Source organism: Cervus elaphus, chromosome 8 (assembly GCF_910594005.1).
Source record: "Cervus elaphus chromosome 8, mCerEla1.1, whole genome shotgun sequence".
Classification (NCBI taxonomy): domain Eukaryota; kingdom Metazoa; phylum Chordata; class Mammalia; order Artiodactyla; family Cervidae; genus Cervus; species Cervus elaphus.
This window is the reverse complement of record NC_057822.1, coordinates 28087175-28108572: the sequence shown is the minus strand read 5'-3', so window position 1 is coordinate 28108572 and position 21398 is coordinate 28087175. Positions and strand designations below refer to the sequence as shown.

General features: G+C 42.4%; 1 protein-coding gene across 1 annotated transcript in view; it reads left to right on the top strand.

Moving 5' to 3' along the window:
• Positions 1–21398, top strand: part of LOC122698676 (sterol 26-hydroxylase, mitochondrial) — a 39175-nt gene that overhangs the window by 13606 nt on the left and 4171 nt on the right. Inside the window, exon 2 of the mRNA XM_043910027.1 lies at positions 18362–18552. Within this exon, the coding sequence (XP_043765962.1) occupies positions 18362–18552 (191 nt within the window). The remainder of the gene's footprint in view (positions 1–18361; positions 18553–21398) is intronic.

The window sequence follows — 21398 nt, the reverse complement described above, 5'->3', positions numbered from 1 at the left end:
TATGAGCTATCATTGTGTGTGTGTATATATATATACATATAATATGTAATAAAATTATATAAATATCGACAGAACGAACACTTTTCAAATTCAAGATAGTGGTTGCTCTGGGGCCAGGGCAAAGGGAAAGATAAAAAGGGGACTTTGAAATGCTTTCATGTTTAAAAAATATATAAAACAAATCTGACAAATATTAACAGTTCTTGATTCTGGAGGGACAGCATATAGTGTTACTTTTTAAATCACCTGCATTAAAATATTCATAATAAAAAAATACAAGTAATCATGCTCATTATGGGTCCATATGGACCCCTGGCTTGGTCTGATCTTTGAGAAGAGCGCTCAAGGCAAGATTCAGAGCAAGGAGAACCTGGGAATGCTGTTAAATATTTAGCACCTTCTGTCACTTGGAAATGTGAATTCCACTTGTGTGAGGGGGTTGAGGCTAAACTCCTGATGACACTTGGACAGCACTGCCTCATGACTGTCCAGCTGGACTCTTCACCTTTGACCCTAAATGATGCCTCCTGCTGGCATCTGTCAGGGGAGGCAAAAGGGTGCCCTGCGCCTGAAGTTACATCTCTCCATCTGTTTATCTACCTGATGGTTGCCAGCTTTTCGGGCCAGGTTTGTTGACACTGGCCAAAAAGTACTTGGTGTTTATGAGTTCACTTTTGTCCTCAGGACTATTTACTTGCTGTTTCAGTGTTGCTTTTCCTGTGCTGAGAGCCTCCCCAAGGAACCCATCATCAGTAAACCAAACAGGCCCCTGAGAAGGAGAATAGAACATTACAAGGCAATATTCCTTTTTTGTTTTATTTGAGGGGAGATTTTAGACTGTAAAGAACTGCCTGTAATGCAGGAGACCTGGATTCGATTCCTGGTTTAGGAAGATCCCCTGGAGAAGGGAATGGCAACCCACTCCAGTATTCTTGCCAGGAAAATCCTATGGACAGAGGAGCCTGGAGGGCTACAGTCCATGGGGCTGCAAAAAGTCGAACACGACGGAGCGACTGTCACTTTCACTTTTAGATGATTTTAATTTTTTTTTCCTTCTGACAGCTTTCTTGAGATATAATGACATACCATACAGTCCTCCAGTCTCTCATGTTCCAGGAGGATCACAAAGTCTGCCAAAACTCATGTTTTGAGCTCTTAAGCTGTAGTTCAGGTCTTTGAATGTGTGGATATGTGTGCGAGTTTGCCCCATGGCTCCAACCCTGACCTTTCACTGATCCAACTAAGGATTCTCAGGGGCAGAGATCACCACATCAGACAGACATTCTAAATATTTACTTTTATATATTTATTTAGCTGCATAGGGTATGAGTCTCAGCATATGGGATCTTAGATCTTCATTGTGGCACATGGGATCTAGTTCCCGGGCCAGGGATCAAACCCTGGCCTCCTGTATTGGGAGCACGGTGTCTTAGCCACTGGACCACTGGGGAAGTCCCCAGATATATATTCTAGTTTTACTGTTAGGAGCTCATACCAAATCTGTTTTGTTTGTCGTAGGCACCATCAGGTGGAAGTCGCTACAACCATGACTCTCTAGTTTGACTAGGCCTATTTGGACTGCAGCAGCCTGCTCCCCGGCTCCCCGTTCAGGGGACAGCTAGAGGTGTCAGCAACCACACCTCCCCCACCTCAGCTGGGCCACAGAAGTTCTGGGCAGTGTGATTGTCTGTTGCCACCGATGCTGAAGCGTGTAGAACAACCCGTGACTGATGAATAAACAAAAGAGACCAACGGTAGCAGGATGAGGCCGAAGAGGCCAAATCAATGTCCGGAAAGTTAATCTTGCTCTGTCATCTTTAGTGGAGACTAGTCCTTTCTGACGTCACTGGATCTTGGGACATTTCTGAGAGTTTTCAGATCAGATTCTCTCTGGCCAGTGGTCAAGTTGAGGGTGGTGACAGCAGTCTGGATTAAACCGGTGAGATGTCTGTAGACAAGAATTGAAAGAGAGAGATTAATAGTCCCTCCCTCCACCCCCAGCCTCCCAGGGTTGATCTCCGGTGTCCCACACGCCAGAGGTGCGCCTGTCACTTCCACGGCCGCTTGACCAGTTTGAGCAGTCTCTCTAGCAGTCACTCCATTCTTTGTCCTCATCCTCCTGTGTCTTACCCTCACATGATCCCTGGTTTCTCCTGAGGTGCCTCAGTTGTTTCTTTCTTGTATACCTGGTACCACCCTAGAACATCTTCCACCTCCTGACATGGGGACCACATCAAGACCACCTTAGGAGTTTTCACCTCATATCATGGTCATTAGCATCAACATCTATGATTGTGCAACAGCGGCAAGCATAGCTGGTGACTGAAGAAGCACCAAGTTTGAGTAGTTCACTCCCTGACTCTTCTTTCTACTTGCAAATTCCAGGCCTGGTTTCCCAAGGGGATAGGTGTGGAAAGAAAAATGGTAGAATGAGAAGAGGGAATTATTTAGGTCTCTTACAGCCTATCTGGACCTCTTGCCACCTTCCCCATATCATAATGAAAAATTGCTTAAACAGGAGGTACCCTTCTGGTGAATTGCCACATTTATAGTCCAAACTGATTTTCTTAAGTGTCGACTGGAAACTGAGCCTTGGTTGTCCAGTTATCTTTTTCAATTTCTCCTTTAAGTGTCCATTTCCTCTTTCAATGGCACCTGCTCCCTGGGGGTGATAGGAGGCATGAAAGATCCAGTGAATACCCCCAAGTATCTGCCCACTGGTAGGCAGTTGTTACTATAAAGGTGGTGCCACTGTCTGATTGGATGCTCTTGGGAATCCAAATATGTGGTACAGTCCATCTAAGGGTCTTTGACTAGTGCACCCACCCCACCCCCATCTGCTGTGTGGATGAAGATGGCAGTGCCATACCTTGAAAAGGTATCTACTGCAGCCAGTGTCCAATGCCATCCTTATGAGAATGATAGGGGACCTATCTACACAGTCTATTTGCCAAGACAGGCCAGGTCCAGTACCCCTTTGCTATGTGCCCCAGAGTGTCCTTTGCCACTGGCCTTTGTAGCTGGCAGTCTGCCAGGCTTTCTCGACTTTGTGTGCTCAAATAATTTGTCTTGGGACTCAGTCTTGAATTGTGAACCATTTACCACGCCTTGTGCAATGGGCATCCCAGATCTTATCAGTTTGCTGATTCCACTGATGTTCATCCAAGAATAACTTTTCCATAGACATCACCTGGGTCACAGACAGGGAGTGTGGATCTTGTATAATCTGCTGCCGTAATGGTATCCTCAAAAAGGCTGAGACTTGACCATCTAGGCATCCTGCTGCCAGGTAACAGCCCAAACTGCCCTGAATCAGTGAAAATGTAACAGGGTATTTATTGATAGGTCTTTTCAAGGCAAGTACCATAGCTCATAACTCTGCCCAGTGAGCAGAGTTTCTGTGCATAGTTTTCTTATTTCTCTGCCTGCACCTTGCAGCATATAGGATCATAGTTCCCTGACCAGGGATTGAACCTGTGCCCCTGCGTTGGCCTGCCAGGACTGCACTGGACTGCCAGGGACGTCCCTTCCATGTATACCATGTGTAGTTTTAAACATTTTTCTTTGTGTTGCACAACAGTAGCTGCTCGGTACACCCCATGGCCTTCAACTTAACTGATCCATCCATGAAATAGGCCAAGGCATTGTCAGGAACCTCAGTGTGTTGAAGCCCCTAAGATACCCAAGGTTTAAGCGTATACCCTGCATTTGAATCAGCACATCTAGAGGGTGACTAACCACTTAATGCTAGGTTTACTTCTTTCCTGGACATTGTTCTCACTTCTTTCTCCCCCCGCCCCCCTTTTTTTTGCCTTGCCGTATAGCTTGTAGTATCTTAGTTCACCAAACAGGGATTGAACTTGGGCCACAGTAGTGGAAGTACAGAGTCCTAACCACTGGAGCACTGGGGAATTCCCCTGGTATTCTCCTTTCTGACTCATCTCATGAGAGGCACATCAGGGTACAGCAACACTTTCCTTTGTCAATCTCTCAGTGTCCACCAGAACTCGAAACAAGCCAGGCTGTATCTTTCAAGTGGAGTGTTCTAAGTGGTGATGTCAGGCAAGCACCATGTCCAAAACCCTAGAGAGCCAGTGCCTAGTGACCACATAACTTTGCCACAGGCTCCTGTCTGCATAATTGTTAGTCACTGACACAGGCCTTGTAGATGACTATCATCACGTTCACATGGCATTCTCCCTTGAACATTTGTGCATCTATGTCCAAATTTCCTCTTTTTATGGGGGCCCCAGTCATACTGGATTCAGGTCCACCCTTATGATCTCATTTTAACTGGATTACTTCTATAAAGACATCATCTTAAAATAAGGTCACATTCTGAGGTACTAGGCTTCAACAGATAAATTTGCCAGTGGGACCCAGTTCAAGCCATAACACCCTCTCTTACCCTGAAGGGCATTTATCTCAATCTGTGTTTAGGCTTCCATTCTGGAAAATTGGTTGTCTAGAACCAAATAGTTTTCCAGCTTCTCTCTTTGGGGCACAAGAGATCTAACTGTCCCTCAAAGATTGATGGTACCCATTGAATAAACTGCTCCACCTAACCCTGAGTGACTATCTCATCATCTGGGCACTCGTGATTTCCACTATAAATCCAGGCCTGAGTTACAGTGGCCCTTCAGGAAGTTATAGTTTCCCCTTTTGTCATCTGTGGGTGATTGTGAGATGATGGTTTCATTGTGGATGTAAAGACTCACTGCAACAAGCCCTAATTAGTCTTTACCTGTTCTTCCACCCTCATGTCATCGGTAAGGTGTTCATGGCCAGAGTGGCTAGGAGCTTCAGTTCAGTTCAGTTCAGTTGCTCAGTCGTGTCCGACTCTTTGCAACCCCATGGACTGCAACACGCCAGGCCTCCCTGTCCATCACCAACTCCCGGAGTTTACTCAAACTCATGTCCATTGAGTCGGTGATGCCATCCAACCATCTCATCCTCTGTTGTCCCCTTCTCCTCCTGCCTTCAATCTCTCGCAGCATCAGGGTCTTTTCAAATGAATTAGTTCTTCACATCAGGTGGCCAAAGTATTGGAGTTTCAGCTTCAGCATCAGTCCTTCCAATGAATATTCAGGACTGATTTCCTTTAGGATGGACTGGTTGGATCTCCTTGCTGTCCAAGAGACTCTCAAGAGTCTTCTCTAACACCACAGTTCAAAAGCATCAATTCTTTGGTGCTGAGCTTTCTTTATTGTTCAGCTCTCACATCCATACATGATGACTGGAAAAAGCATAGCTTTGACTAGACGGACCTTTGTTGGTAAAGTAATGTCTCTGGTTTTTAATATGCTATCTAGGTTGGTCATAACTTTTCTTCCAAGGAGAAAGCATCTTTTAATTTCATGACTTCAGTCACCATCTGCAGTGATTTTGGAGCCCCCCAAAATAAAGCCTGTCACTGTTTCCACTGTTTCCCCATCTATTTGCCATGAAGTGATGGGACAAGATGCCATGATCTTAGTTTTCTGAATGTTGAGCTTTAAGTCAACTTTTTCCAGTCTCCTCTTTCACTTTCACCAAGAGGCTCTTTAGTTCGTCTTCACTTTCTACCGTAAGGGTGGTGTTATCTGCATATCTGAGGTTATTGATATTTCTCCTGGCAATCTTGATTCCAGCCCCCACTCCAGTGTCTCTCATGATGTGCTCTGCATATAAGTTAAATAAGCAGGGTGATAATATACAGCCTTGACGTACTCCTTTGCCTATTTGGAACCAGTCTGTTGTTCCATGTCCAGTTCTAACTGTTGCTTCATGACCTGCATACAGATTTCTCAGAAGGTACGTCAGGTGGTCTGGTATTCCCATCTCTTTAAGAATTTTCCACAGTTCGTTGTGATCCCCACAGTCAAAGGCTTTGGTGTAGTCAATAAAGCAGAAATAGATGTTTTTCTGGAACTCTCTTACTTTTTCAGTGATCCAGTGGATGTTGGCAATTTGACCTCTGGTTCCTCTGCCTTTTCTAAACCCAGCTTGAACATCTGGAAGTTCACGGTTCATGTACTACTGAAGCCTGGCTTGGAGAATTTTGAGCGTCACTTTGCTAGCATGTGAGATGAGTGCAATTGTGCAGTAGTTTGAGCATTCTTTGGCATTGTCTTTCTTTGGGATTGGAATGAAAACTGACCTTCTCCAGTCCTATGGCCACTGCTGAGTTTTCCAAATTTGCTGGCATATTGAGTGCAGCACTTTGACAGCATCATCTTTTAGGATTTGAAATAGCTCAACTGGAATTCTAGGAGCTTGAAGTCAGTCATTAGGTGATGATTTGATTTCCATGCCATCTCAACCAGCAGAACTGGTGTGGCTTTTACATCTGCTACTGGGAGCAACCAAACTTCTAGAGTCTCGTTAGACTTTTAGCCAAATCTATCTCCAGTTTCTCCTTTCCTGCTCCTTGTAAGAAGGGATCTCAGTCTATCTCTGAGGAGCTGACTGCCCTGGATGAATAAAGAGCATTTTATGTATGGTCACAACCTCCTGTCTTAGCCAGGCAGTTTTGCTTTCCTGGTGATACAGAAGGGAAAGGAACAATCATGGAATGCTTCTAAAAAATTGTATGGGGCTCTTTCCCCTTTAAAAGGACTTCCCTGGTGGCTCAGATGGTAAAGAATCTGCCCGCAGTGCAGGAGACCTGGGCTTAATCCCTGGGTTGAGAAGATCATCTTGAGAAGGGAATGGCTACCCACTCCAGTATTCTTGCCTGGAGAATTCCATGGACAGAGGAGCCTGGCAGGTTAGTCTATGGGATCGCAAAGTCAGACATGACTGAGCAACTAACACTTTTCTCTTTAACTCTAAGCACCAGTAGAATTCATTAGGCTCTCAGGACAATGATCAAGAACTCCTGTCCCCTTGTTGCTAAGTACACCAGCAATCAGGTCCTGCCACTGCCCACTGGGATCCCATTCCATACTTTGTGAGTGGGCCTGCTGGGGCCCCACTTTCTTTTTTCTGAGAGGATGTTGTAACTCTATCAGCGTTGGGGAGGTGGTTGTTGTTCAGTCCCTAAGTTGTGTCTGAGTCTTTACAGCTTCATCAGCTGCAGCTTGCCGGGCTCCTGTGCCCTCCGCTGTCCCCCAGAGCTTGCTCAAGTTCATGTCCATTGAGTCGGTGATGCCGTCTAATCGTCCCATCTTCTGCTGCCCTTTCTCCTCCTGGCTTCAATATTTCCCAGCATCAGGGTCTTTTCCAACGAGTCAGCTTTTTGCATCAGGTGGCCAAAGTATTGGAGCTTCAGCTTCAACATCAATCCTTTCAATGAATATTCAGGGTTGATTTCCTTTAAGATTGACTGGCTTGATATCCTTGCAGTCCAAAGGACTGTCAAGAGTCTTTCTAGCATCACAATTCAAAAGCATCTGTTCTTTGGCGTTCAGCCTTCTTTATGGTCCAGTTCTCACATCTAATACCTAACTACTGGAAAAACCATAGCTTGGACTATATGGACCTTTGTTGGCAAAGTGGTGTCTCTGCTTTTTTATACTTTGCCTAGGTTTGCCATAGCAACCTCCTTTCCTTCCAAAGAGCAAGTGTCTTTTAATTTCATGGCTGAAGTCACCATCAGCAGTGATTTTGGAGCCAAAGAAAATAAAATCTGTTACTCCTTCCTCTTTTCCTCTTCTATTTGCCATGAGGTGAAGGGACCGGATGCATGATCTTAGTTTTTTGAATGTTGAGTTTTAAACCAGCTTTTTCACTTCCTCTTTCACTCTCATCAAGAGGCTCTTTAGTTCCTCTTTATTTTCTGCTGGTGGTTATCATCTGCATATCTGAAGTTGTTGATATTTCTCCCAGCAATATTTGGGAGGAGAGGGTTCAAAACCCCATGTAGTCCGTCCGTCAGGAGCAGTAGGGCAACACCCCTGGAGTATGGTTCCTTTTGCAAGTACAGTATTTATGTCAGGAATATACTGCTTTTTAGTTGGTAAAAGATAGCAGTTTTTCTTCGACTGCCAGAGGGATTCTGTATTCTGTATGTATTCCACCAACATTGTTTCCAGAAACCACTTGACAAGCTCACTCCAAACCTTGTTGGGGCTTAGCAGTCAACCCTGCTGAGATCTTTATCTTGCTAATCAAGATTTCCTTTCGGGGCTTCCCTGGTGGCTCAGTGGTAGAAAACCTACCTACCAACACAGGAGACACGGGTTTAGGTTCGATCCCTGATCCAGGGAAATCCGATGTGCTGTGGAGCAACTAAACCCGCGAGCCACAAGTATTGAGCCTGTGCTCCACAAGAGGAAACCACTGCTGTGAGAAACCTGCCCACCTCAACTAGAGAGAAGCCCCCCGCTCACCGCAACTAGACAAAGTCCATGCAGCAACAGAGACCCAGTAGAGCCAAAAATAAATAGATAAATAATATTATTTTTTAAAAAGACATTACACATTTAAAACTTTGGACATGAGAGGAAGTTTCCTAACATTTTGGAAAGTCACATAATTAAACATTGTATTACTGGTTTCACATTTTTGCCAAAGTAGTAGGAGGAATGGCCTCAGACTTCTTACTTGAAGAATCACTTTCCCTTTTGTTCTCTCTTCACTGTGGTTCTTGCCCCAAACTATTATAGTTGCTTTTTTTTTTTTTTTTACAGAAACCCAGACACAGGGATGTAGAACAGGCACCTCAGGAATTCCACAGTGGCTGGAAGCCCAGGGGTCCAGGGCAGGCAGCCAACCCCACCCACTACCAGAAAGCACAAATTTGCACTTACTTTCAGTTTTCAGTGGCCGGTTATGGACAAAATAGATAGGACTGTGAGAAGACCCCCTGCGCCTCTGCAGGATGGGTCTACTCTCTCCTAACCTGGCCGCCCAACCCCCTCCACCCACCACCACTTTCCTCCTCCCCTCACACGCTAAAGAACACCCCTAAACAAAAGGGGTCACATGACTGCGATGCTGAGTTGTGGAGTACCAGGTTGTTGGGGAGCCCCTGCTAGACTGCAGGAAGAGATTTTATTATCTGTAGCTCTTTTCTAAGAGGGGAGAACAGCACAGCCACATTGGTCAGAACTCAGAGGCGATGGGAAACTCTCAGGATACCGGGACTTATGCTTGTCAGGAGATATAGGGGACTTAGGGAGGGAGATAGCTGGGTGACAGCTACATGTAGGTCTCCAGTTCTGTTATAGGAGGAAAGGGCATTCAGCCTCAGGGAAGGCTGGTGTGGACAAAAAATGTTGCCTGCCATATCAGTCAACACAGGATACTGTAGTCATCAAGTCATTGGCCACTGGAGCTGCCCGCAGCAATCGGCTGAGAGGGGAGCCAGGGTAGAAAAGAGCAGGATACTGGCCCTAGGTAGCTAATGTGCATATCAAAGGAATGATTTCAATGAGCCCAGACTCTTGCATATATGTGACAGGGACCGAATAAAGGGACAAAGTAGATAATTAAATAATTAATCCTACTCAGGGATTATAAGTAGAAAAAATATGGGATACCCCTGTTAAGTTAATGATTACTTAAAAAAGCAGGTTTACTTAACCACAAAACCGAGCAAGCTTGCTTAATGATCAACAACACCACGCGATAGAAACATGAGACATGCCCCAAGACAATGAAACAATGATGGCATGAGACCCACAGCCTGCCCAGTGAGCTCAGCAAATTAGGACATGCTCTCTGCACACATAAAAAGCAATAATTTGTGGGCCTAGCTTGACCACGTAAGGACATGAAAACTCCCTTGCTCAACCTGGAGGAGGAACTAATGGTGGAAGCGTGACGTCTATTCAAGAAAAACAAGAAGGTCTTCTTCCTCCACCCCACTTTTCCTTTGATTATAAAACTGTAGCCCAGTAAGTTCTTGGGGTATAGCATCCTCTCACCTGCCTGCTTGTAAGCCTCACAAACATCCCATTCTAATAAATCACTTCTCGTCATCACTTTGCTTCTTGCTGAATTCCTTCTGCACCGAGACATAAAGAACCACATGGAGCTCTTCAGAGAACCCTTAAAATGCCACCCAACTGTTTCACATAGAAAAGCACTAAGTTCATTAACTGCAGATGTCAGGTTTTCTTTAAGTAACAGTAATCTTCTGATGTCCCAACTACCTGGGTTTTGTTGCAAAAGCTGTTATATTTACTGTTTCCTCACTTACCTGTTTGGAGCAGTCCCTCAGAGCTATCTGAGAGGCTGCCTTCTGGGCTTAAGTCTTCAGAAATTTCACTGAATAAAACATAATTCTCAGCTTTTAGGTTGTGTATTTTTCTCAGTTGACACAGGGTTCAAGCCTTTATGTCTGCAGACACATGCAAGATTGGGAGGGTGTCACCGCCAATCTATTACCCAACAAAGTAACACAGCCCCTGTGCTGGAACTGAAACTAGGACAAAAATCTCCTTCCAGGCAATCCTTTACCCCTCAACTGAAATGAACAGGGCAGCTGTGGATGACTGACTTGAGATCAAAACCCATGACAATGAGACAGGCACATTTTTTTCCTATAAAATGACCCTTGTTCTAAAAAAAGGCAAGTAAATATGAGTTGCCTACTGATTATTTGTGATTACATAACACATTTAAAAGAATATCATTTCGACTTAGTTGAAGTAATTTGCAGAAGTAATACCTGATAAATTTCTCTATTTATTGTAGAGAAATCAGAAAATATAAAGACACAAAACAAAGAAAATCCAAATCTTCCATCTCAATACCCTGTACATATTAAGTGTCTGGCACACATAGGTGTTAATAAGCATTTGTGGGCTTCCCTGGTGACTCAGTGGAAAAGAATCCACCTGTTAATGCAGGAGACATGGATTCAGTCCCTGGTTCAGGAAAATCTCACATGCTGCAGAGTAACTAAGCCCATGTGCCACAACTATTGAGCCTGTGCCCTAGAGCCTTCTTGTGCATTGCAACAAAAGAAGCCACCACAATAGAAGCCTGCATGCTGCAACTAGAGAGTAGCCCCTGCTTGCTGCAACTAGAGAAAAGCCCACACAGCAATGAAGACCCAGCACAGCCAAAAATAAATAAATAGAATTTTTTAAAAAGCATTTGTGTAATGAATGCATAAATATACACATAGTCTTCAAGGTAAGTAGGCTTTAATCCTGCTTGTTTGTCCTTGGTGAATAGACTTCCGCACTTTCCCCATGCATCATCCACGTATGTACTTTTTGAATGAAAGCATACCATATACTCACTTTTATAACCTGCCCTTTACTGAAATATGAATATCTTTTACTGTCACTTGAGTAATAATTTTTAATGGGTATTGCATTGTGGCTACATGAGAATATACTGAAGCTTACTGTTATATGTTTAGATTTTTAAATGTATAAAGGTTTGGTAAATATGTCTATCACTAAATATCATGCACATCCTGAATTAGCTCCTTAAAATAAGTTCTAAAATGGAATTGGTGCAGTAAAAGATTTCATCCAGGCCTCTGATATGTATTAGCTGCCAAATCATCCTCCAGAAAAGTTATAAGGGCAACAGTTTTGTGCAATAGGGGGCATTCCCATTTCTAAAAGAAAGACTCTGCCAGTGTCTTCTTCCCAGAGCAAATAAACAGATGAGCAAACACCCCTTAAAACCTAATCTTTAATCCTATATAAGTAGCTGGCAAGGCAAAGGAAAGGTTGGTCTGGTCCTTTCTTCTTCTTGATTCACAAGAGAGGAAGTCTTGGAACCACAGAAGAGCCAACTCAGGGGAACACCCCTCACTCGCTTTCAGTTCTCTCTTTGCTGAGGGGAAATCTCAGCAGGGCCCTTTCTGAGCCTCTGGAGGTTTTAAGTATCACAAACTTCTAGGCTTTTTCTTAGGGGAAATTCACAAAGTATAAAACAACAAACCATTTTAAAGTGCACAATTCAGCAGCATTTAGTGTATTCTTAATGTTATAAAACTACTGCCTCTCTCTAGTTTCATAACTTTTTCAAGTTTTGATAGCCTAGAAAGAGACTCTGTCATTAGTCACTCCCCATTCCCCTTCATGCCACCCTTTAGTAAACATTAATCTGCTTTCCATCTTTATGGATTTGCCTTTTCACATATATAAATGGAATCATACAATATGATACCTTTTGTCTCAGCTTCTTTCAGTTAGCATATGTTTTCAAATTTCATCCAAGTTTTAGCTTGTATTGTACTTCCGTACTTTGCTTCTTTTTATGGCTGAATACTATTCCATTGTATGTATATCCCACAATTTGCTTATCCATTCATCAGCTGATGACTTTTAGATTGTTTCCACCTTTTGATGACTATAAGTAATCCTGCTATAAACATTCCTGTACAAGTCTCTGTGTGGTATATATTTTCATTTCTCTGGAGTATATACCTAGAAATGGAATTGCTGGATCATATGGTAATACTTGATGTTTGATTTTTTGGGAACTTGCCAAATGGTTTTCTACAGCAGCTGCACTATTTCTATTTTACCATCAGCAATGTACAAGGGCTTCAATTTCTCCACCTGCCTGCCAACAACTTGTTATATTCAGTTTTTTGGATTTAAGTCATTCTAGGGGATATAACCCCTGGAGAAAGAAATGGCAACCCACTCTGGTATTCTTGCCTGGTAAATCCCTTGGACAGAAGAACCTGGTGGGCTACAGTTCATGGGGTCATAAAAGAGTCACATACAACTTAGTGAATAAACAACAAGTGGATATAAAATGCTTCCTTTTTATGGTTTTGATTTTCATTCCTTAATGATCAGTGATGTTGAACATCTCTTTGTGTGTTTATTGGTTATTTGTGTATCTTCTTTGGAGAAATGTCAAGTGCATTCATCCTTTGAAAATTGGATTGTCTTCTTGTTGAGTTTTAAAGAGTTGTTTGTATATTCTGGGTATTAAACCCTTATCAGATATATGACTTGCCAATATTTTCTCTCATTCTGTAAATTGTTTATTCACATTCTTGATAATGTCCTTTGATGTGCAAAAGTTTTTAATTTTTATGAAGTCCAACTTTTCTATTTTTTTCCTTTTATTGCTCATACGTTACTGTTCAAATCTAAGAATCCATTGCTAAATCCAAGATAATGATGATTTACCACTGTGTTTTATTCTGAGAGTTTTATAGTTTTAGCTCTTTTATTTAGAGTTTTGATCCATTTTGAGTTAATTTTTGTATATGAAGTAAGGTGGGAGTCCAACTTCACTCTTTTGCACTTGGTTATCCATTTGTCCTAACACCATTTATTGATGAGATTGTTCTTTTCCCCCTGAATGATCTGGGCACGCTTGTCAAAAATGAACTGACCATAGATATTTAGGTTTTTTCTGGATACTCTTGATTCTAGTCCATGGGTCTATATGTGTATCATTATGCTATTACCAAACTGTTTTGATTACTGTAGCTTTGTAGTAAGTTTTAAAATCAGAAAGTATGAGTCTTCCATCTTTTCTTTTTAAATGTTGTTTCAGGTATTTAGGGCTCTTGCAATTTCATATGAATTTGAGGATTGGTTTCTGAGAAAAGCCCATGAAAATTTTAATGGAGATTGCATTGAATCTGTAGGTCACTTTGGGGAGCAGTGCCATTTTAACAGTATTAAGTTTCCCAATCTGTGAACACAGGATATCTTTCCATTTATTTAGGCCTTTAATTTCTTTCAGCAGTGTTTTGTAGTCTTCAGTGTACAAGTGTTTTACCTCCTTGGTTAAATTTATTATTAGTAATTTTATTCTTTTGGATGTTATATATTAGTTTAATCTGGCTGCTGTAACAAAATACCACAACCTGGGTGTCTTAAACAACAAAAATTAATTTTTTCACAGTTCTGAAGGCTGAAAGTACAAGATAAGGTGCCAGCAGAGTTGATTTCTGGTGAGAGTCTTTTTCTAACAGGGGTAGAGTGGGCACATGCCCATTAGCTGGAGACTGTTAGTGTGACACCCTTAGCACAGTGGTTTGAGGTCCCTCTCTACCAACAGTGGACCTCACTGTGGTCCTTGTAGTAAAGGGTACAGTAAGAGGTGGATCGTGGCCTTCTTCCTGGGGCACTCCAGGCCCTCAGGCCTTGGGGCTGGTGGGGTGATCTAGAGAGGCCCAGGGACAGGCTGAAGGCTGGGGCTATGTCCTGAAGAGCTCTTGAGTCTTTGCAAGGGCCGCCCTCTGGCTGGGCCCAGGCTTCAAGGCAGCAGTGAACCTCTCCCCCATCCCCACCTCTGCAACCTAATGGCAGTGGCAGTATTCATGGGTCACAGTCCATGGAGGCCTCAGCAACTGGAATATATGGACACTGCCATTAAAGTCACCTTCATCCAACTTCAGGCTCTCCTTTCAAGTTTCAAAAATAGGTACAGCTTAGATTGGTTATCTACTCCTAGGAGGTGACCAGAGGTCAGGGTTAAGTTAAAAGGACATTTCACGTCACTACTTCAGGTCCGTCTTTGTGGTTGGGGCTATTTTCAAAGAAGGGCGATTCTTGTGAGCTGGTTGGTATTTGCTACAACATGTATTCCTATTGATTCTATATAAATGATTGTCTCCAGTTATGTGAAAAGCCTGAGGGCCAGCTCGGTCCTGGGCGCCTGGCTCCCTCAGTGATGACAGCTGGGCTGAGCCTGGGAACCTGGCCCTGAAGGCACCATCAGCTGAGAACCGCCTCTTCGGCCAGGGGTGGGCACTGGCGGGAGGACCCAGACTGGGTACTAGATGAATGCTGCTGAACAGGGTAATGAGCCCACACAGGGACCCCCTCCTGTTAGCCAGGGCCTGGATCTGAGAGGGTGAAAGTTGAGCCATGGGACCTTGCCTGTTTTTCCTCAGAATAGAGAATAATATTTGTTTTGGTGGAGGTTTATAGGTACATGGTGACCTGACTGTGATCTGACCTCAAGAACAAAGGATCTGACACCAAGAAATTTTTTTTTTTTGGACATCAAGAAATTTGCAACAACTAAACCATGCCCTGGGCTTCCCAGGTGGCGCTAATGGTAAAGAACCAGCCTACCAATGCCGGAGATATAAGAGATGTGTAGTTCAATTCCTGGGTCGGGGAGACCCCCTGGAGGAGGACGTGGCAAGCTACTCCAGTATTCTTGCCTGGAGAATTCCATGGACACAGGAGCCTGGCAGGCTATGGTCCATAGGGTTGCAAAGAGTTGGACACGACTGAGCAACTAAGCATACGTGCACAACCATGCCCCTCCTTCTCCTTCATCTTTCTTATAAAAGGGCTTTGCTGAAAGCTTTCAGGAAATTCAGGGTTTTTAAGGCCTGAGCCACTCACTTATCTCCTTGCATGGCCCTGCAGTAAGGATTTCTCTGCTCCAAATTCTGATGTTTTGGTATTTTTTGGCCTCTTTGTGCATTGGGCACACAGACTTGCGTTTGGTAACAGTTTTTCTGGTTTGCAGACAGCTACCTTCTCCCTGTGTACTTAAATGGTCTTTGCTTGGTGTGTGTATGTGTATGTTCACACACACAGAGAACTCTCTGATGTCTCTTCTTAGGAGGATACTTACTCATCCTACTGCATCAGGGCCCCAGTCTTATTTAATCTTACTTTCTTAGATGTCTCTTCTCTAAATACACACTGAGGGTTGGGGCTTCAACCCATGAGTTTTGGAGAAATGCAAACATTCAGTCCATAAAAGATGCTATTGTAATTAGCTATTAGAATTATTCTCTTAATTTCCTTTTCTGATTATCCTTCTAGGCTTTTTAAAATTAATGCCTGCCCCAGTGGAGCCCTTGTTACCAGTGTCCTATGTATCCTCTCCCCTGCTTCCTTTCTGACTCTGTCTCATAAACTCTGTTTTATCTGCAGCTTTTTATTCTTCCACTTGATTCATTGGCAACTGCTAAATATTTACTGAGTGCCTGTAATGTGTTTATCAGTGTGTTTAGCAGTAGGGGAGGTATAAGGAAGTACAACATGGTCCTGCCCTTGAAAACTTTCAATTTAGTTAAAGAAACACACATCTACAAAATAATTTGGGAAATGAACTTCCTTGGTGGTCCAGTGATTAAGACTTCACGTTCCAATGCAGAGGATTTGAGTTTGGTCCCTGTTCTGGGAACCAAGATCCTGCAAGCACCTCGGGCAAAAAATCAATACATAAAATACAAGCGGTATTGTAACAAATTCAATAAAGACTTTTTAAATAGTTCACATAAAAAAAATCTTTAAAAAATATTAAGGAACCATTTATAAGTAATCCAATCCTTAACTATGTGACTTATGCCTTAGAATGTAAATAAACTGTAAAAGAGTAGGTCACAGCAGTATCCCCAGCCCCTAGATCAGTATAGGAGGAACAGGATATGAGCTCAATAAATGAGTATTAGATAAATTTAATACTGTCCATCTTTGGAATTTCACCTGGCAGAGGCTAGCCCTCCCATTCATCCTGGAAGATGATCCCCAGGGGACTCTGGTCTGCAAAGGGGCATTTAGATAGGACCTATCTGAGAACGCTGGGGCTCTCTAACTGGTTCAGGTTACGGCTTAATGGTAGGCTCACAGACATAGCACACATCTCTCAGCAAGTATTCTGGTGTCTTTCTAAAATAAGTTCTTACTAAAATAGATCCTTGTTAAGTTCCACCGAGTAAACTAACTGAGAAGAGGAGTATGAAGGAAGAGGGAAGAAAGCGATGCCTAGGCATGGGGGAAAATGTCCCAGAAAATTCCAAACCAATAGCCAGGAAGTGGTGCCAGGAGCTTTGGATTCCAGGCAAGAAGTGGTGCCCAAGCTTATTGATCTAGTCCTTTAAAATATGATTTTTTTCTGATTCCAAGATGAAGGTATAATCCTTGAAAAACAAATCACAGTATAAAGAAGAAAGTATATCTATAAACCATGACTCAGAAATAAGCATTGTTTGCATCATTATATAAAAACACTACATGTCGTTTTACTTGAACTTAACAGAAGGAAAAGAAATCAAACTTCAGATAAGAACCTAGTATTTAATGTCAACAGTAAGACCCAGTAAAATTGATGATTCTAGGGACTATGAGTTCTATAATTTGCATAATAGATCTCTTCTCTATAATTAAAAAAAATGTCTATTTATTTTATTTTTGGCTCTGTCAGGTCCCAGCTGTGGCATGAAGGTTCTCTATGGTATCTTTCAGTACGGTGGGCTGGCTTCTCTCTAGCTGTGGCACATAGCTTGGTAGTGGCGGCAAGTGGGCTCAATTGCCCTGTGGAATGTGGGATCTTAGTTGCCAACCAGAGATCAAACCCGCGTCCTCTTCATTGAAAGGCAGATTCCTAACCACTGGACCACCAGGGAAGACCCTTGTCTCCATAATTATAATGTTTCTTTTATAGAAACCCTTTGGACTAATTTTGATATTGGAACACATCTGATCCTCTTAAAACATATTCAGTAACAGATTATGAAAGAAGTGTACTTGGGAAACCACTATGTTTCATTTTATTTCAGTTTATAGGTGTAATTTAGCTAATAAATTTAATCTTAGTATTTCTGGATTTTTTTTAAGTTTTACCTCCCCCTGCCAAAACATATTATTTTCTCCCTTATTTTCAACAACTATAAAAACATCATTCATTGCTATGTCAATTTCATAGATGTTATGTGTCTCAACTCTCAAATGCTTTAGAAATTCTAAAATAAAATAGAGAATTACTTTCCTTAACACAGCTAATAAAATTTTTTATTAAAAAAATTCATACCACATAGTTTACTTCATACTTACAACTTGATTTTCTCATTCAGCTTCTTATTTTTCCTGGCATTTCTACTTGTGTTTCTTTTTTCTTACTGGTTACACGAGATGCTTATCTGCTCATTGGAAGCAAACTGCAGGAAATTTAAATGCCTTGTATGACAGGAGGTACAAGAAATTCAGGTTGGATCCCTGGGTTGGGGAGATCCCCTGGAGTGGGAAATGGCAACCTGCTCCACTATTCTTGCCTGGGAAACCCCCTGGACAGAGAAGCCTGGCAGGCTACAGTCCATGGGGCTGCAAAGAGTCAGACGTGACTGAGCAGCTGAGCACACACATATGAAGGGGCCATAGACATTCTACTACACGTCACTAAGGGCTCAGTTTCCCTAAAACCCTGGACCCCCAATATCCATACCTCAGCATACTCTAGTTTACCAGGTATCTCATTTTTCCAAAATTCCTTTCTTCTAAGATCTCAGTTCCCCCAGTTCTGCCAGCTACTCATTGCTCTCAATACTTTGTAACTCCTGTGTAACCGTTTTTCCCAGTGTTCTCCCTTCAAGACCACTGGTCCATCCCCGCACTGCCTCCCACACAGTGAGTTTTGCCCAGCCCACCTGCTCTGGTGTGGCCATCGGACATTTCCTCTGTCCTGTTTCTCCTCCCCAGGAAGTGCCTGCTTGCCTCGGCCATGATGACTCAGCTTTGGTTGAACCCCACAGGTGCTGAACAAGGCCAAGTACGGCCCAATATGGATAAACCGAGTAGGGCCGCAGATGCACGTGAACCTGGCCAGTGCCCCACTCCTGGAGCAAGTGATGCGCCAAGAGGGCAAGTACCCAGTACGGGACGACATGAAACTGTGGAAGGAGCACCGGGACCAGCAAGGCCTGTCCTATGGGCCCTTCACCACGTGAGCTGGGGCCAGAGGGACTGGAAGAGGGCCCCAGAGGGCCAGGCCCAGGAACAGTGACACTTGGCAGCCAGAGGATAATGGGCAGAGTAGGATCTCCCTGTGTCCTCTGAGCCTGAGTCTAGAAAAAAGCCTGTGTGTCTAGAAAGCGGTGGTTGGGCTGGACTGAAGCCCGTGTACCATTCATTGGCTTTTCCACTAATGTATCCTATAACTATGAACAAATGAATAATATACCCTCCTTGGGCTTATGTTTCTTATGTATAAAATGGGAAGCTTGAATTACAGTATCTCCAAGGTATCTTTCAGACCTTTCAAGCTCCATGATTCTGTATTATGGTTGAAAATATACTAACTCAAATCGTACTGGGACATATTTACTTATAGTTGAAAAAAAATAACAGCAGCACCATATTAGTTGGGAGGGCTCAGTTTAATTTTAAGAATATTTTCAAAGTTATGTATTATATGCTTGTTGTTGGTTATAACTTTCATGGATGCTCTCAGCACAGAGATACGTGTAGGTTTTAGCCTCAAAGTCATACCTAAAAAAGTTAAGATTATTTTGGCAGTGACACATTGAAAGATGAGCTGAGTGTATTATATATTCAAATACCAATTAAGGTAAATAACTGAGAATCATTGGTGATAAACCATTCCCAGTGCCACAACTTGTAATTGGATATATTACACGCTTCTTTTTGCTATAGTGTGTTAAAAGAGCTTCCAAAACAATGAATGGCTTTTTATTTTCCCTAGCTGTCTGACATCCACATTTTTAAAGTCATTTTTTTATTAAAGTTGATCCAGGTGGTTGAAGTAATAGCAACAACACTGATAATAACTAAGTGTTTGTGACATGCCAGGCATCAGGCGAGTCTCTTTACATTTATTATTTCATTCTAACCTCACAACAAGGCCATGAAGTAGATAGTATTATTAATCCCCATTTTACAAATAAACAGGCCTAGAAGGGTTTGGTTTTTGCACTACTTGCCAGAAGTGACACAGTGAGTGGTGACATAGATATCTCTGATTCTGGAATGCAAGGACTTACTGCCTTGACATGTTTGGAAAGGAACAGGCTGGTTGGAAGGTTCATTTTCTATGCCTTTGATGCCTGTATATTTATTCCGTCATTTCTTAACTTTCTCTTTTCCTGGTTCCTTCATAGGTGGGTGGCTTCAGAACTTAATTCCTGGGTCCTTTTTTCTAAGTTCTGAGAAGAGAATAGAGAATGTTCTTTAAGAGCTGTTTAGCCTGATATCTGACCTTGAGGGCAAGATTTGGGTCTCAAGGATGCTGTACAATATTTGGGACCCAAATCTTGCCAAGAGAGTAAATCTTTGAAGTTTATTTTTTATGGTGACAGATGATCAGTTCAGTTCAGTCGCTCAGTCGTGTCAGACTCTGTGACCCCATGGACTGCAGCACGCCCGGCTCCCCTGTCCATCACCAACTCCCGGAGCTTACTCAAACTCATGTCCATCAGTTGGTGATCCCGTCCAACCATCTCATTCTCTGTCGTCTACTTCTTCTCCCACATTCTTGTCTTATTATGGTGATCATTTTGCAATGTATTCAGATGTAAAATCATTATATTGAAACCAATATAATGTTATATGTCAATTATAAATCAATAATAATAATAATAAAAGATTTGGGTCTCAGTTTTTCACCAGGTCAGGCCATCACTGGACTTGATGGTTCAGATTTAGAACTGGAGCTAAACATGTATATATATATACCCCTTTGTGATCTATTATACCCATTTCCTCTAAAGCCAGTTTCCTAAATATGTTATACAATATATGTATTTAAAGGCTATTTTGCTAACCTATGAGACTTTTTTGTTTTAACATATATATATATATTTAAAACCTCATTTTCTGAAGCATCTTTTCCCCAAGAAATATTTTAACAACCACAGAAAGGTTCTCATTTAAGTTCTGCAAATCTATTCCTATTGTTGGGAGAGTTTTACTCTTGGAGAAGCACCCAAAACCTGAAGTTCCAATAAGTAGGTCTGTTCTGGTTTTCTTTTCTAGCAACACTTTTAGTTTACGTTTTTGCAGTTTTCCCCAACATAAGATATTGCTAGTGTAAAGAACCTACCTTCCAATGTAGGAGACCTAAGAGATGCGTGTTCAATCCCTGGGTCGGGATGATTCCTGGAGGAGGGCATGGCAACCCACTCTAGTATTCTTGCCTGGAGAATCCCATGGACAGAGGAGCCTCGTGGGCTCAGTCCATGGGGCCGTAAAGAGTTGGACATGACTGAAGTGACTTAGCACACACACCAATATAAGAAAGAAAACTCCTAGGGTTTGAAGTTCATTTATTTATTTGTTTAGTTTGTTTTTTAAGGTTCATTTAAGTAAAAATATATTTTTCAAATTTATTGAAGTATAGTTGGCTTACAATGCTGTGTAGTGCTTAGTCACACAGTCATGTCCAACTTTTTGCAACCCCATGGGTGGTAGCCCGCCAGGCACTTCTGTCCATGGGGATTCTCCAAGCAAGAACACTGGAGCATGCCCTTCTCCAGGGGATCTTCCAAACCAGGGATCAGACCCAGGTCTCCCACATTGCAGGCAGATTCTTTACTGTCTGAGCCACCAGGGAAGCCCAACAGTTCAAAATAAAAAACCTGATTCTTGCCTTAATACTTGTAAATGTTTTTCTTTTCTAAAGACCTTATGAGTTTTTAAAATTCAAAAGTAATATTTATTGTAAAAATTCCAGTAATAAAATATTGTCTCCCTACCCCTTGGTCCCGTCTCATCCTCCTAAGTAATCCTGACAATTTGGTGTATATTCTTATCTTGTTGTTGTTGTTTAGTCAC